The sequence below is a fragment of the Maylandia zebra genome, linkage group LG18, assembly GCF_041146795.1.
Source record: "Maylandia zebra isolate NMK-2024a linkage group LG18, Mzebra_GT3a, whole genome shotgun sequence".
NCBI classification, from domain to species: Eukaryota; Metazoa; Chordata; class Actinopteri; order Cichliformes; family Cichlidae; genus Maylandia; species Maylandia zebra.
Genome location: NC_135184.1, coordinates 18392250 through 18406360, shown reverse-complemented (window position 1 = coordinate 18406360; position 14111 = coordinate 18392250). Strand labels below are relative to the sequence as shown.

General features: G+C 40.8%; 1 protein-coding gene across 4 annotated transcripts in view; it reads right to left on the bottom strand.

Annotated features, from left to right (window-relative positions):
• Window positions 1-14111, bottom strand: part of LOC101464940 (A-type potassium channel modulatory protein DPP6) — a 97026-nt gene that overhangs the window by 43641 nt on the left and 39274 nt on the right. Inside the window, exon 1 of one of the 4 annotated variants that reach the window (XM_004542705.5) lies at window positions 5409-5619. The exons of the other annotated variants lie outside the window; for them this stretch is intronic. Within the exon in view, the coding sequence (XP_004542762.1) occupies window positions 5409-5474 (66 nt within the window). The 5' untranslated portion in view covers window positions 5475-5619. Of the gene's footprint in view, window positions 1-5408; window positions 5620-14111 lie in introns of those variants that run through there. 4 annotated transcript variants of the gene reach the window in all.

Below are 14111 nucleotides of genomic sequence, written 5' to 3'. Positions count from 1 at the left end.
ATTCTCCTAATTTAACTTTATTATTTGATGTTTATAAAGACAGCAGAGCTGATTAGAGTCCTGGTGTGAAACAGGCCTGTGCAGTCAAAAAATTATTGTCAAATTAATTACTAGCAACTGGAAAAGCTTTTGAATTGTAATAAATTGGTCCTTAGATGTGAAATTAATGATAAGTAGGGCTACGTTACATCTCTGTTAGGAAAATTCTTTGCAATAAAGTCTTTGGGTCGTTTCTCTCGCAGCCACAATTTAACATGTTAAAACTTTTGTATCGTTTCGGTCGCCTTTTGTCGGCACTACAGAAGAATAAAGAAACTCAGCTGGTTAAACTGACAAGCTCTGCTGCACCTTATTCTCTTTTCAGCTTTGTAGACAGCTTTAGCGTTTGTGCTTCTTCACTGATGAGAATCTAATAATATGACTAAGCTACTGTAGCAGAGCTGCAAAAACTTAGCAAACGTCTCCATCTGTAAGATGACCCTCAGCTCGCAAGGCGCTCCAATCCCCAGAGAATGTTTTCAGCAAACGTCCCTGGCTGCTTCACTGATTAATGCTCACCATCTCAGTGCTAACTTTGTCTTTCTACCATTTGGTGCTGATGAACTGATGGTGTACAGCTGGGTGCAGCTGCAGCGTAACTCGAAAGTGGGGGGAGAGTATAACAAACCATAAAATGAGAGAATTTAAAACCGCAAAAAAAACAACATAAAAAGGTTAAATGCCTTTATAGAGATGAGGGAAAAGATCATTGGAGCCATTCTTAGTATAAAAACTTGGACCTGTACAGCTCTGGACCAAAAACTTTTGACCTACTTATTTTCTGTGAGTGGCAGTGGTCGTAGTTGCGATGGCATGGCAGTAGTATTAGCGACACCAATGATATACTGGAGTGGTAAGTGAGAAGAAGACAAGTGCACTGAGTGGTTCTTTCACAACAAGTCAAAACTATATTAAATGATTTATGCTGCTGGCTTTTATGCCATTATCTGTGTTCACCTGGGGATAAATTATTCAGTAACTGATGAGGTACTTTTATTCTTCTGTGGTCTAGACACTTCAGTCTTTGCAGGCAACAGCACTGTGTATGTTGACCGTCTTAAATTATATTACACCCAGCCAGCCACTCATTTAGAAGTAACGTAAGGGCCGCACTTATCTTATTATGAGTAGCAGTCCAGATAAACGATTCTTATCTTTAAGACTCTTTATCTTGCGCATAAAGTCAGAAACATGGCTTAAAAACACACATGTTCTGAGATGAAATGCTGTGCAACTATACTCCAAGTTAAACCCCCCAAAAAGCAAATTACGTATCCATCGACTCATCTACAGCTTACAGTAGGCACTAAACAGCAACATTACAGAGAAGTCTTCTCTACTTGACAATCAAAACTGTTGCAGAAATTCAGCAAAAATTACGTAAACAGTGCAAAGTGTGCCAAACAATTTAAAAATAAGGTTCCAGCATTTCTGTTTCTTGTATTTTGGCATAAGAACAAGTTTACCTCATTATTTTTGCTCATTTGTGCACTAGTTCTCTCTCCAGGTGGATTTTCTTTCTTGTGAAAATAGAAATGAGACTGAGAAACTTCACCATCTATGAATGTGACAGGTAAATGTGAAGGGAGGCCACAAAGTCAAGTTCATCCTACAGTCCTGGCAGACCCCACATCAGGCCTTCTACACATCCTAGTGTGTGTTATTTAAGACCCCAGGCACACTGGCCTAGAGACCAGCCAAAGATCATTTGGTAAACACCAGTCACAAAGGAAAAGTTGCTCCTTTCTAACTGGAAGTTGTTTGAAGTTGGACGCAGTCGTGAAACTGGTAGCAGATTGCTGCGGTCACCAATAGTCTGCACGGAAGACACGATTTACCTACAAACACTCGCAAACTACTCAGCAAGCGGCAGAGAAACTGAAAAGTGCAAAACAAACTGGAAACACAGACAGTTCCCCTTCAAAGTAAAAGTTGTGCTTTAGCTCTGCAACCAAAACAGTTCAAATGGCTTAATTTTGAATTTTGAAAGCCGTCTCCGTTTCTGATTTGCGTCACACTCAGTGTTTAGTTTACCACCAACCATTTGCCATCCGGTCATCGACAGGTGCCTAAACCAGTGCTACTCAGGCCTAAGCTGCTTTAGCATGTCGCTGCTTTGTAGTCTCGCTTCTCCTCATTTTGCTGCTTTTGATTTACTTGAAGTCACTGAAGCCTTCTGTGGCCTTTATAAAGACCTTGTTGCTACACTGCCAGCTTCTTCCTCACTACATGCACACTAGAGATCCCAGAAATGAGACAAATTTTGAAAAATGATTGCAGGCAATGATTTAATTCAATTTTATTATAGCACTAAATCACAACAACAGTCGCCTCAAAGCACTTTTATTGTAACATTACAGAGAAAACACCAACAATCATCGGACCCCTTATGAACAAACACTTGGCGACAGTGGGGAGAAAAAACCCTCCTTTTTAACAGGAAGAAATATCCAGCAGAACCAGGCTCAGGGACAGGTGGCCATCTGCTGTGACCAGTTGGGAGTGAGCGGGAAACTTTAATGTTTCCCCAGAACTAAAAACTACATCAAGGTAAAGAGGCTTACAGTGTTGCTATGATTGAAGGTGCACTGATTTCCTGGGTGACCCATCCTCATGTTAATAGTCTGGAAAAAAAATTCACAAGACAGATGGGGAGGAAATCCAGTCTGCAAAGAATAAATAATTTCTGTACGCCTCAACGATAAGAAGACGCCTTGGGACAAAGTGGGAAATGGGCGTTGTTTTCAGGCGCACAGAAAAAAAACAAAAGCAGAGATATAAAAAAGTATATTCTCGTCTGCGTGTGCCTCTTCATTTGTTTTTGTTGGAATGGATAACAGAAACTGGGGAGGAGATGAGAAAAGTAAAAATGATAAAGCATTAAAACTCCCCGACTCTATCCACTAGGGACGAGGGGAAGATGGAGGTTAAGATGGGTTTTTTGAGAGGACTCAAATCGCTGCCTGCCTCTGAACAAAACTGGCTCGGCTATCTTTCAATCATCAGAAGAACTGTTGCACACAACAGCATGACTGAAGTGGAATCACTGGAGAATAGATCAGCTGGAAGTGCCCCTTGCTGTTTTTAAAATCCCCCTTTTTCAAATTGAATGCTTTCTCTCTAAATATGCTCCTGAAAATTAAATCCATTTTCAGTTAAGAGGAAAAAGGGGACAGCTCGTCTTCTTTCAGAATAATTACCTGCAGAAAAATAAGGACCTAATATGATAAGGAATCAGGAAAAAATAAAATCTGCAGCATTGAAATTTCATTTGATGACGCTTGTGTACCCATTTAATTCACCTGGTAACAGGTTCTCTTTTTCCCCTGCACTTCACCTTTGATCCCCCCCCCCCCCCCCCCCCCACCCCCCTGTCTGAATGGGTACTTGTGGTTTAAATTACAGCCCTGCTACCTTGAACAAGACAATAACCAATAGCATTGAACAACAGCAAGTACAGTAATGGAGGAGGCATGAAACAAAAAAAATATTGTGCAGTGGCAAATTTGTGCGGCGCCTTCAAACCATCATGATAATCAATGATGCGAGAGTGTTGCAGTGGTGCTCAACAAAAGAGAGCAATAATCACGGCGTGTCAGATAAAGAGCATGTAGGTACATTTCCTGGGCGTGTAACAACTTTCCTAATGAAGGCAGCTTTTGTTTTTTTGGTTTTTTTAAAGAGAGAGAAAAAGTTTCCCTTTATTCCCCTATACAAGTTGTATTAAGTCTGTATGGATGCAGTGCACAGCCTGCATTACAGACAGTGTTCAAATCTCAGATGTGTTTGCTCCCTGCACGCTACTTCCTCTGCTATGACATCTTTATCTCTCTGCCTCTGTCTCCGCACCATTAAAGAGCAGACACAAAGGCGGGCATTCGCATTTGAAGCTGATATTTCCAACGAGCAAGGTCACTGTTGGAGCTACACAGTCAGCGTTATATTTTCCAAGCTTCCCATCCAAGCAGGAAGTATGCTGCCTGCTGTTGTCTCGTGCAAAGTGTTTTGCACAGAGAAACAAAGCAAGTCGAGGCCGGTCGCATATAGAAATCGCTGGATGGGAATAAAGACATACCGCTCCTTTCTTCAACAAAAGTGAAACGTTTGCGCTTGTGCGTGTGATAGCTGTGTATTATGTGAGTTGCAGTGATATGCAGATGAGCCCATGTGCCTTTTGCTTTCCGAGCTCTCCTTTTTTCACGTCTGAGGCCCGACTTCCTCTCAACCTTCAAAAGAGCTCACACGCTCTCTCTGTCTCTTTCTTCTTTAAAAAAAAAATTGATCTGATTTCACGGTTAAAGATCTGCTGTACCGCTGTCGACTCCGCACTCTCACTTTTATAAATGTATGAATGCGACGCAAAAATAAACACTTTACACCTAAAATATTCAAAGGTGCTGTGACTGCACTGGAGAGACGAGAAAAGAAACTTCATGCAAGTTGAGGCACAGGAAGCAGTCAGATGAGTTCCACTTTTACAGATGCTACACTTCATTACGCGCTGACCAGTCAGCAGTCACAGTGAATAACCCTCATCACCTCAGTGAAATTAACCTTTATTATGAGTCTTGTGTATTCAGTGCTGCATTTGAGCCAAAAAAAAAAAACAATGAACAGCTGTTATGCAACTAGTTTTATTGTCGACATGTTTCTGCTCCATAGGCCAAACGAGCTGATTTTGGTGAAGCACTTTTCAACCTAAATTATGCCATCAATGCCAGAAGCTCAGTTATGTAAACTCACAAGTAGTGTGTGTGTGTGTGTGTGTTTGTGCCATTACATCACCTCACAGTGTTCCCTATAGCCTCATACTGAGCACAATTTAATCTGAATTAGTTAACAGAACACAGAGCAATTAACGCCCACTCTCTGGCATTCTGTTTCTTTCCATTTTTTTCTCCGGCACACACAGTTGCTCACATGCAAAATGCATGATTTTGTCAACTGAACACCCCCCTCTACAGACACACACACAAACACAACCAAACATTCCTAAAAACTCTGTGCTGTCACCAGAAGCTGTCAAACTGTTAATGAAAACAGGAGACCAACAGGTTCCATTATAGAAGCTACACCTGTGGGCTGAGGTTTCAATAGGAGCTCATTCAATATTTAGGCAGAAGTTTAGAAGGAGGCAGCATACATTCAAACTGCAGCACTCAAAAGCTTTTCCAGCTGCTGATTCGTGAGTCAAACACACAGAAACACACATACACGCAGACAGATAACATGCAATCTAATAGAAAGCCAGGCTGTTTCGAATATGTTTCTTTGATTTTCGTGAAGAAGAAAAATAACTGTTTGCGCCTCCGCTGCTTCCGAAAGATAAGGAGCGGAACAATTAGGAGTCAGCTCCCCTGAAGACCTACCTGATCCTGCTGCTGATGCTGAGCCACTTTCCCCGGCCCGTTAGCGGCGTCTTTTGCCGAAGTCATGACGCCAAATCAAGAAGAAAAAGGGGAGAGAAGAGCCGCGCACACGTCCGCTGCTGACAGGTGCAGAAAAAATGAAGCGGAGAAAAGAGGGGGAGCACACCGAGAGAGAGAGAGAGAGAGAGAGAGAGGGAGGGAGAGGGAGAGAGGGAGAATGCGCGTAAAGTGTTCGAGGCTATCCACGAGTGATTTGCTAGAATAACGCAGAGATACCGTGGGTGCAGACGGCGCAAAGTTCTGTGGACCGCTGCCATGTGGGAGGTTCGGTTTACCTCGGAGCGGGAGTGGTGTCATCCACGACAGCTGGATGTGCTTAAAAAATGTAAAAAAGAAAAAAAGAAAAAGAAAAAACCTACATGATTCTTTTCAGTTAATTAGACTCGGCGCTACTTGCGGGTCTCTTATTTGAAGAAATTGTCAATTTAGAGGAAATGTCAGGTTAACCAAAATAAAAACCAAAAAAGGTCAAATTGACTTCTTTGCAGAACTTAGCACCACCAGGCTGGACCTCTCTGCAGTGGAAACGGAAACAACCGAGCTATGCCGCCAGCTGCTGTGCCAAAAAGTGATTTCCGGTATTTGCCAACATATAATTGTCGGTATTTAACGGGATGTAAATGATTAATTGGATTAAAATCTGTGAAACGTGTCAAAATATATCTCTCGTGAATGACATCAAGTCATTTTAAGGCAGAAAGAACATTTCTGTCAGAGGTAGAAGCTGCAATCAGTTTTTTAATATCTTTTATTTATGCATGTAAAACTCTCGATGACATTTTGCAAGAGAGATCGGGCCAAGAAGGCAGCAGAAATTGCAGTAAACAAAAAATAAATAAATATATATATGTGTGTGTGTGTGTGTGTGTGTGTGTGTGTGTGTGTGTGTGTGTGTGTGTATTTTAAGTGGCCAAAAAGGGCTGGATTTATTAAAATGTGGACATCAACAACATAATCCCCCCTCCCCCTGCAAAACAGGTCATTTCTGTATTTTAACCCCTTTGTGAATCCGGTTGACTGCAGACTATTTATTCGTATAAGGAAATGTATTAGACAATAAAAACACACAAAAACACTGCACTGCTCCTTTTCTTTCCTTGCAGAATGTAGAGGGGAGCTCAAGGTTTTGTCCTTCCACCTGGGCCTATATTTAGTCTTACCAGACTCCTCTGTGCTCAGCTCTGAGCTTGCAGCAACTGATAATATGGAGACCTGTCAGCTTGTATCACATCACTGCGGGCACTCATTATTACTGGCAAGTCCATTATACAGGAAATGGAAACAAGAATCAATGCGAGAAGAACAAAATACTTTCAGTTATAAGCGTGGACTCTTTTCAGATAGGATTGGTGTTCCTATCTTACTAAAGCTTGAATACACTCATGGCTGTTAATGCTATCTACATTGCAGTTTAGGGAATGGATTTGCATAGAGCGTCTATAGCCATAAAAATCATATTCGCTCCAGTGTACTGCCACCGCTGCTGTACTGTCTGCCAATAAAACAAAGGCTTGCTGCTGGCCTCGCTCTTGAGAAGCAGTGTTATATCGTCCTCCCACATCGAGCAGAAATAGTCTCGGTTCCTGACAAAACATTGTTTATACTGTAACTTTCTCACCGTGCGCCACATCTCTGCGAGCACACACAATCCACATTCTTGTTAGCACAGCTTGTCTGCCTATTTGTGCCGCACACATGAAAACACACACAGCCGCGCACACGCACGCACGCAGGGCGCTCTCGTGCTGGAGAGACAGTTTCTTCTGAAGTCATGCACAGTCTGTGCAGGCCTCTTGGCCTTTTGAACCGATCATCTGCTGGGGGGAAAGGAACTGAACAATCCCAGTAAAAGAGAAACACACACCAAAAAAGTCAGCGATACGAGTCACTGACACAGCCTGCGTACGAGAATGAGGGAAAGATTCTCTAGTTGATATAATGTTTTCATCAGCGGACTTGTTGCAGCCCTAAGGGCTAATTATTGCTTGTTTACAAGCGAGGAAATGGCATGTTATCTTTCTGCAATCTGTGCATCAATACATTAACAAGAATGAGCAGAGCAAACTCTAAAGATCAAGGTAAACATGCAAAGTTTCAAAAGCATATAAAATCATAATATTAATACTTATTGTCGACTGCTTTTGCTAAGGTAACCATTAAGAAATACACCATGCATTCAGGGATATTCTACACTTAGATCTGTTTTGCTTACTTGGAAATTTGGGGAATTTGGGAATTTGTGTGTTGGCTGTGAGATCAGGAAAAAATGCAACAGTACTGATTACACTTGAAGGAGTCTCGTGCTCAGCTGGAGAATTTCTTCAGATCTTTGGACTAAAATCTTCAAGGATTCACTTAATCCAAATATCTGGGCCCTGAGAATCATCATATTCACTGTTAAAAATCATGCTGTGTATGAGGTACCACAACAGAAATAACTATGAGGTTTAATACTTCACAAATAATTATTTCTGCATGCCAAATGATGGCACTGAGCGCACTGGGCGTTCTTCTTCTTCTTCACTCACTATGCATTTACACGCCACTCTGCATTTAATCATTAGTTATTATTAATGTCATGTGCTCTTCCACAGCGTGTCTTTTATCCTGCCTTGGCAGATGGCTGCCCCTACCTGAGACTGGTTCTTGAGAGATTTCTTCCTGTTTAAAGGGAGTTTTTCCTTCCCACTGTCGCCAAGTGTTTGCTCAAAGGGGGTTGTTTGATTATTGGGGGTTTTTCTCTGTTATTAGGTCTTTATCTTACCTTAAAGCATCTTAAAGGGAATGTTGTTGTGATATCTTAGATCTGTCTGCTGGTCACAGTTTACTCCTCTGTGTATTTCAAGAGTTTCGACTATAAGCTGGGATCACCGATAACTATTGTATTTATCAACAAAATTAATTCCTTGGTCATGTTTACTTAAATCTTCTACACAGTGAGGGTTGTTTTTTTTGAGTAAGCTCAGATCTGTGCATCACTGTGTCAGTAAAAACCATCCAGTTTGCAGCAACAGAAAAATTTAAAGCAGATAAATGGACCAGCTATAGAGAATGTAAAATGCTACCTGCCCAAAGTGAAGATGGAAAAATGGAAGAAATTAAACACGCTGAAGCAAGTGTAGAGACAAAGTGGATGGACACAATGATAAATTTTCACAGTGCTGCAAAATGAAGCTCAGATCTTTCTGGCTGGATGATGGGACTAAACACAGATAGTACCAAACACAGCATTTTGGTCCTGCTGTCATCGCACAGCGCCTCACACGGCCCGAGGGAGCCGCACAACCAGCTCACTGCCAAGAATGGTTTCAGCACCACGGCCGTGGACAGCTCCACTGACACAAGAGCGGAAAGCCTGTTTACGATTTAATCCTCAGTGTGTGACCGTCTCTGTCCTGCCTTTATTATCTGTTTTCACTCACAGGCTTTCCACAGCTGCTCAGTGAAAAGATCAGGTGGAAGAGGAAGGGGAAGCAATTTCCTAACAATTAGCTGCACTAAATTTTTAAAAGTTTTTAGCAGACGCGAGAAGCAACAGGAAACAATTTACAAGACAAACAGCGTTAAACGCAGAGTGCTCATCCGACCAGCAGAGCTCTAACAAACAAGAAATGAGACTCAAACGCGGTGAAGGCTATGGCGATTGATCACAGCACATTCGATGAAACAACACAGGATCAGGTTTAATTGGAGAAACCAAACAACGTGGAGCCATTTAGGGTCAGAGCTTTTTTAAAAACAAGGCTCACCTATTAGTCAGTTTCTATTAGTTAACTGACATTAAATCCATTCATATTTTACTCATTTAGCAGTTACTCATATAGGCTGCACTTTGTCTACAATAGCCCTTCAAAAAGCTCCAAGCAGTAAATGCATCTTTGCTTATATTACTGGCAGAGCTTTCCTTTTCTTTCTACAAGACCCACAAAGTGCCATTCATTTAACAGTCAATAAACGCTGTGAAAGCCTTCAACTGCATGCTAGTGCCCCCCAGTGATCACTACTTGTCCAACACTAATCAATATTGAGGATTTTTTCACAGAAATTGTGCTTATTATATTAAAAACTGTAGTTTAGAGAGGAAGAAAGTATGTTGCATGGGATTTTGGAGAGTTAATAAAGTGCTTGTCCACCTCTGCCAATGAGCACAGCCATCAGCCTGTCACTTAAGACCGAAGAGAACAGGAAGAAGAGCAAGAGATGAGTCCGCCTAGCAAAGGCCAGGGCAGTTTTGTTGGATAAACGATCATTATCAGCTGAACTCTCTCCGCAGGCCAAGCAGCACAGCAGAAAGCCTGAAAAGGCCACAGCCATAGAAAAAAGGCAGAAAACCATTATCTACCATGTGTTTGCATAAATGCATCCCCAAGGGGTTTTTGTTCTAGTGCAAAGAAAGCACAGCAGCACTATGTTGATGAACAGGGGACACACACAATAACACGAACATCTGCGTAATCTAACGCAAAACAACACAACAGCTTTGCAACAAAACACAGCCTCTGCAAATCTAAACATTTAGTGTAAAGTGTTTCAGAGAGGAGCAAACTCAGAGGCTGATGTACTTTTTCTAGCTGCTGTAGTGTTATTAATGTTTCATACTCATGTTTTACCAGCTTGATATTGTAACCGATATTGTTTTCATCCAGAGAGCTTGCACCTGTCATCACTACAAAATGTGCTCCTGGAGATTCTCAGAGTACCGGGAACCTCCACAAATTGAGTTATGGCAGGTGTATCTCAGCCTATCTGTCTGTATTCAGATGTTGTCAACATTATAACATGGAAACTGTGCAAGATGAACTCCTGAAACTTTACAGCTGAGATCAAAAAACCGTCATTTGAATCTCAGCCAGTTGCAGCGTGAGCGTATTTTCTGTATACGATGATGGAAGATTTTTAGGATTCTGCTCTTTGTCTATGTTAAGCTGACCTGGTTGAATGGAAGGCTCCATCACATCATGCTTTGTCTTTATGCTATCTTCTATTACAAGATATTACACTTACATGTAATGTTCTGATTATATCCTGTGACCACGGGAGGTAGATAAGCTGTTTCTGGTTATTATTTCATGCAGACTGCTGTTGCAAAATGAATTAAAATCTTTTTTTTTAAATGTTGTGGAAATTTGAAATAAACTGATGTACACAAACAGGCTGTAAAACTACAATACAGAGCGCAACAGCAGGCTGCAGGGCTTTTTGCAAAGAATAATAAAAGAATAAGGATAAGATATCTACGTGCCATTCTCACAGGATACAATAATCACAGGAGCATAAAATGCAAAAGATAACATTTTGAGATCTGTTTGTCTTGTAAAAGAGGATTAGCATGTCACTGTGGCCAAGATGTAAAATTTCCATTAAACTTGTATTCCAAAGAAAAATGTTATTGTCTGACAAACATGTTTCAGCTTGTGGCCCGTGCAGCTTTTACTTGTATATTTGTGCTGAATATAGTAAAAAAAAAAGTATTTAGCCTATTTTAGACTTAATAGGAGAGACCTCTCAGCAGAGCTATACCCACCACTTTTTTTCCTGAGACAATTCAGGGATTTTAAAAATCACAGAACGATAAATGAAACAGAAATTCCACAATGAGCTTGTTCTGAGCAGGCATTTGTTTGTGTGCCATAAACACAGAATATACTTTAATAATTTTGTTGTACATGTAGAATGACAATAAAGTGCTATTTTATTCTATAGAAGAAGATAAAGATAAAGTTTTATGCAGCAACCCAAAAAAGACTGAGTTGACTTAGAAAATGCAAAAGCAAAGACAGGCTGAAAAATCCCGGGCACCTAAGGTAAAGACCTGAGTGATTTGAACAGCAGGGAGAGCGCAGATATCAAACTGCGGCTCACAAGACAGCAATATATCAGCAATCTTACTCTTTGTGATTTTAAAAAGCCTTAAAAGCAAAAGTTTTAAATCGAGTGTAGAACTTTGAGTGCAATGATGCACAAATGGGAATGGTACGATCTGATTCCCAACTGCGTGTTTAAATCCCTGAGACAGCTGGAGCTGAAGGCAAGTAATTTACTTATAGTTAATGGAGATGAGGAGAATTACAGCGTCCCAAACGAGAAGAAATAAAGACGTGGTGTATCTTATCAAGCGTAAGCTGGTCTCCTTAACTAAAGGAAAATATGGTTATAATTCGAAAGATTTTGGCTTGATTTTGGGTATCTTGTCTGAAGGGGAGAGGAATGTCTAAAGGGGACTTCAGGAATATATATATATAAAAAAAAAATTATTGTTTGCCACCATCTATTCAATGAAAACAAAACTTTTTGAACCGTATGTTTTAATCTGCTCATTATGCGCATTTCCAGTAAAACCCCATCAATCAGTGAGGGCGGCTGATTTAGGAACAAGCTGTTTCCACTCAGCTGACCTGCCAGCATGCCCGGCTCAATCATCAGTCATGCCCCCAACGCCCTCCGGCCTGCCGTGACTCCTTCAGCTGTCCAACTGGCAGCACACCTGCCTCGCTTACTGTAAATACTGCTGTCCGCATCACAGTTCCTGCCTGCCATGCAGCAGCCACAAATCACAGGTTAAGGATAGAGATGCCGTGCGGGCAGCAGTTCATCACGGATCGTTACTGTACTTAAGGGTCATCAATTCAGTCCTGAGAAAACACGCCTCCATACAGAGTGATGAAAGGCACAGAAGTTTTCAGACTGTAGGCACAGGCAGTTTTTCACTGTCTGGACATTACAGAGTGGTAATTAACAAGTCTTCAAGTCTTTAATCAGATTCATTATTGGTCTTTTACCAAGAGAGGGCTTTCTGGGGGAAACAATTAATCTACTATTGTCTTGTCTTGAATTGGTTGGAGACATTAAAACACACAGGGAGAGAAAAAATTACATTAACTTTGAATGATTCCTTAGCCTCTGGACCTAATTCTTTGACCCTCATCAATACTTGATTGTTTTTCTGAGAAGGCTACCCCTCCAATAAACTCACTTGTTAACTTATGACAACAGCATCATTTGGTTCGCATTACTCCCTGACACTGAGCCTGTGGTGGTTTTTTAAACAAATATATTACGTGTTTAGCATTTTTAAAGCTGGAAACTTTCAAAGTTTTCATAATGTGCAGTCCTCTGCAGCAAGTTAAATTTGAAATGGCTATATTATAAATAGTATTAGTTTATTACCTATTACTTGCGTTTGCTTTTGCAAGCTGACCTCTTGTTTTTTCCCCCTTATTGGCTGCTGGCATTTACACCAAATCCAATAAAGCATTAACGAGGTCAGCGCATCCTCCCACCACCTTGCTGATTCCTGTTGAATGCTGAAAACGTCAAGTTTTAGATTATGCAGAGAGCGCCTCCAAGACAGTTTCAGGTGAGACAATACTGTAAAAACAACCACTCGGGTCAATTTTGAGAAGCTTCCGGACCATGTTTCTCGTAAGAAGTGTCTTTTTGACATGAATTCAAACAGGTGAGTGTTTAATGAGTGGTTGTATCATTTGCATATGTGATGTTAAAATTTCAGAAAACTTGTTATACAAGAAATAATTGTCTTAATGTAAACAGTTGCTAGGAAACTGAAATTTGCAATGCATATAACATTTGTTTTTTCATACCCCGAGTCAGAAATGTCATAACACTGTGTCAGGCAGGAATGCAGGACTAAAGTCAAAAACACAGTTTTGGTGCTGCATTCAAAATGCAAAACTAAAACTAGGAAGAAACTGAGATATTACAAAACTATGAAACACTGAATGGCCAGAACACACAGCCAGAGGATGAGGGAGATCGTGAGAATGACAGAAGGGGACACAGACATATATACAGAATAGGGAATCAGTGAAGAGAGGAAACACCCGGGGAACACAGCTGAACACAGTCTGACTGATGAGGCAGGGGAAGCAGAAGAGAACATAATGCAGACAGGATGAGGGACTGACAAAATAAGAGACACACACTAAGACTCAAGCTGACTACATACAGAGCGCAAGGGCAAGAGCACAGAGAAATCAGTTAGACACATAGAGACATGACTGGGAAACAAAGCCAAATAAACATTGAGACACGACTCACTGCACAGGGAGACACCTAATACTAACAAAGGAAACTAAACACAAGAGGACAGAGAAAACAGGAGAAGATGACAGAAACCTAACAGCTGGATAACAAAACAAAGAATACAAATATTAAACAGAGGGATCACAAGTATAGAAACTAGGAAGAGAATCTTACCCTCAGAATATTACATAAACCAGAATCAGAGGTCAAAACAAACAGGGTCACAGTTCAAGCTGAACCATCCAGTTTTATTCCAGTCTCTGCTCTGAAGGTTATATAAGGGTTTGTTCGTTTAACATCGAAATGTTAAATGATATATAGAACATTTTATTCCTAAACTTTTCACAGTGCAATGTCATAAAAAGGAATCAGAGCCTGGCTTTATTATACACTGTTGTACTCTGTTTACATGTCTTCCTAATAAAGTATATATATATATATATATTTCATATATTTTTCATGCACAGCAAACCAAAGTATTTTGCTTTTGTGAACCTAAACAGCTGACAGCGCTCTGCTAGCTGCACATCAAAACTTTAAACCCATGAATTTCTCCTGAGGAAAAAAGATTATTGTGTCTCTGCAACACACCGCCGGGCA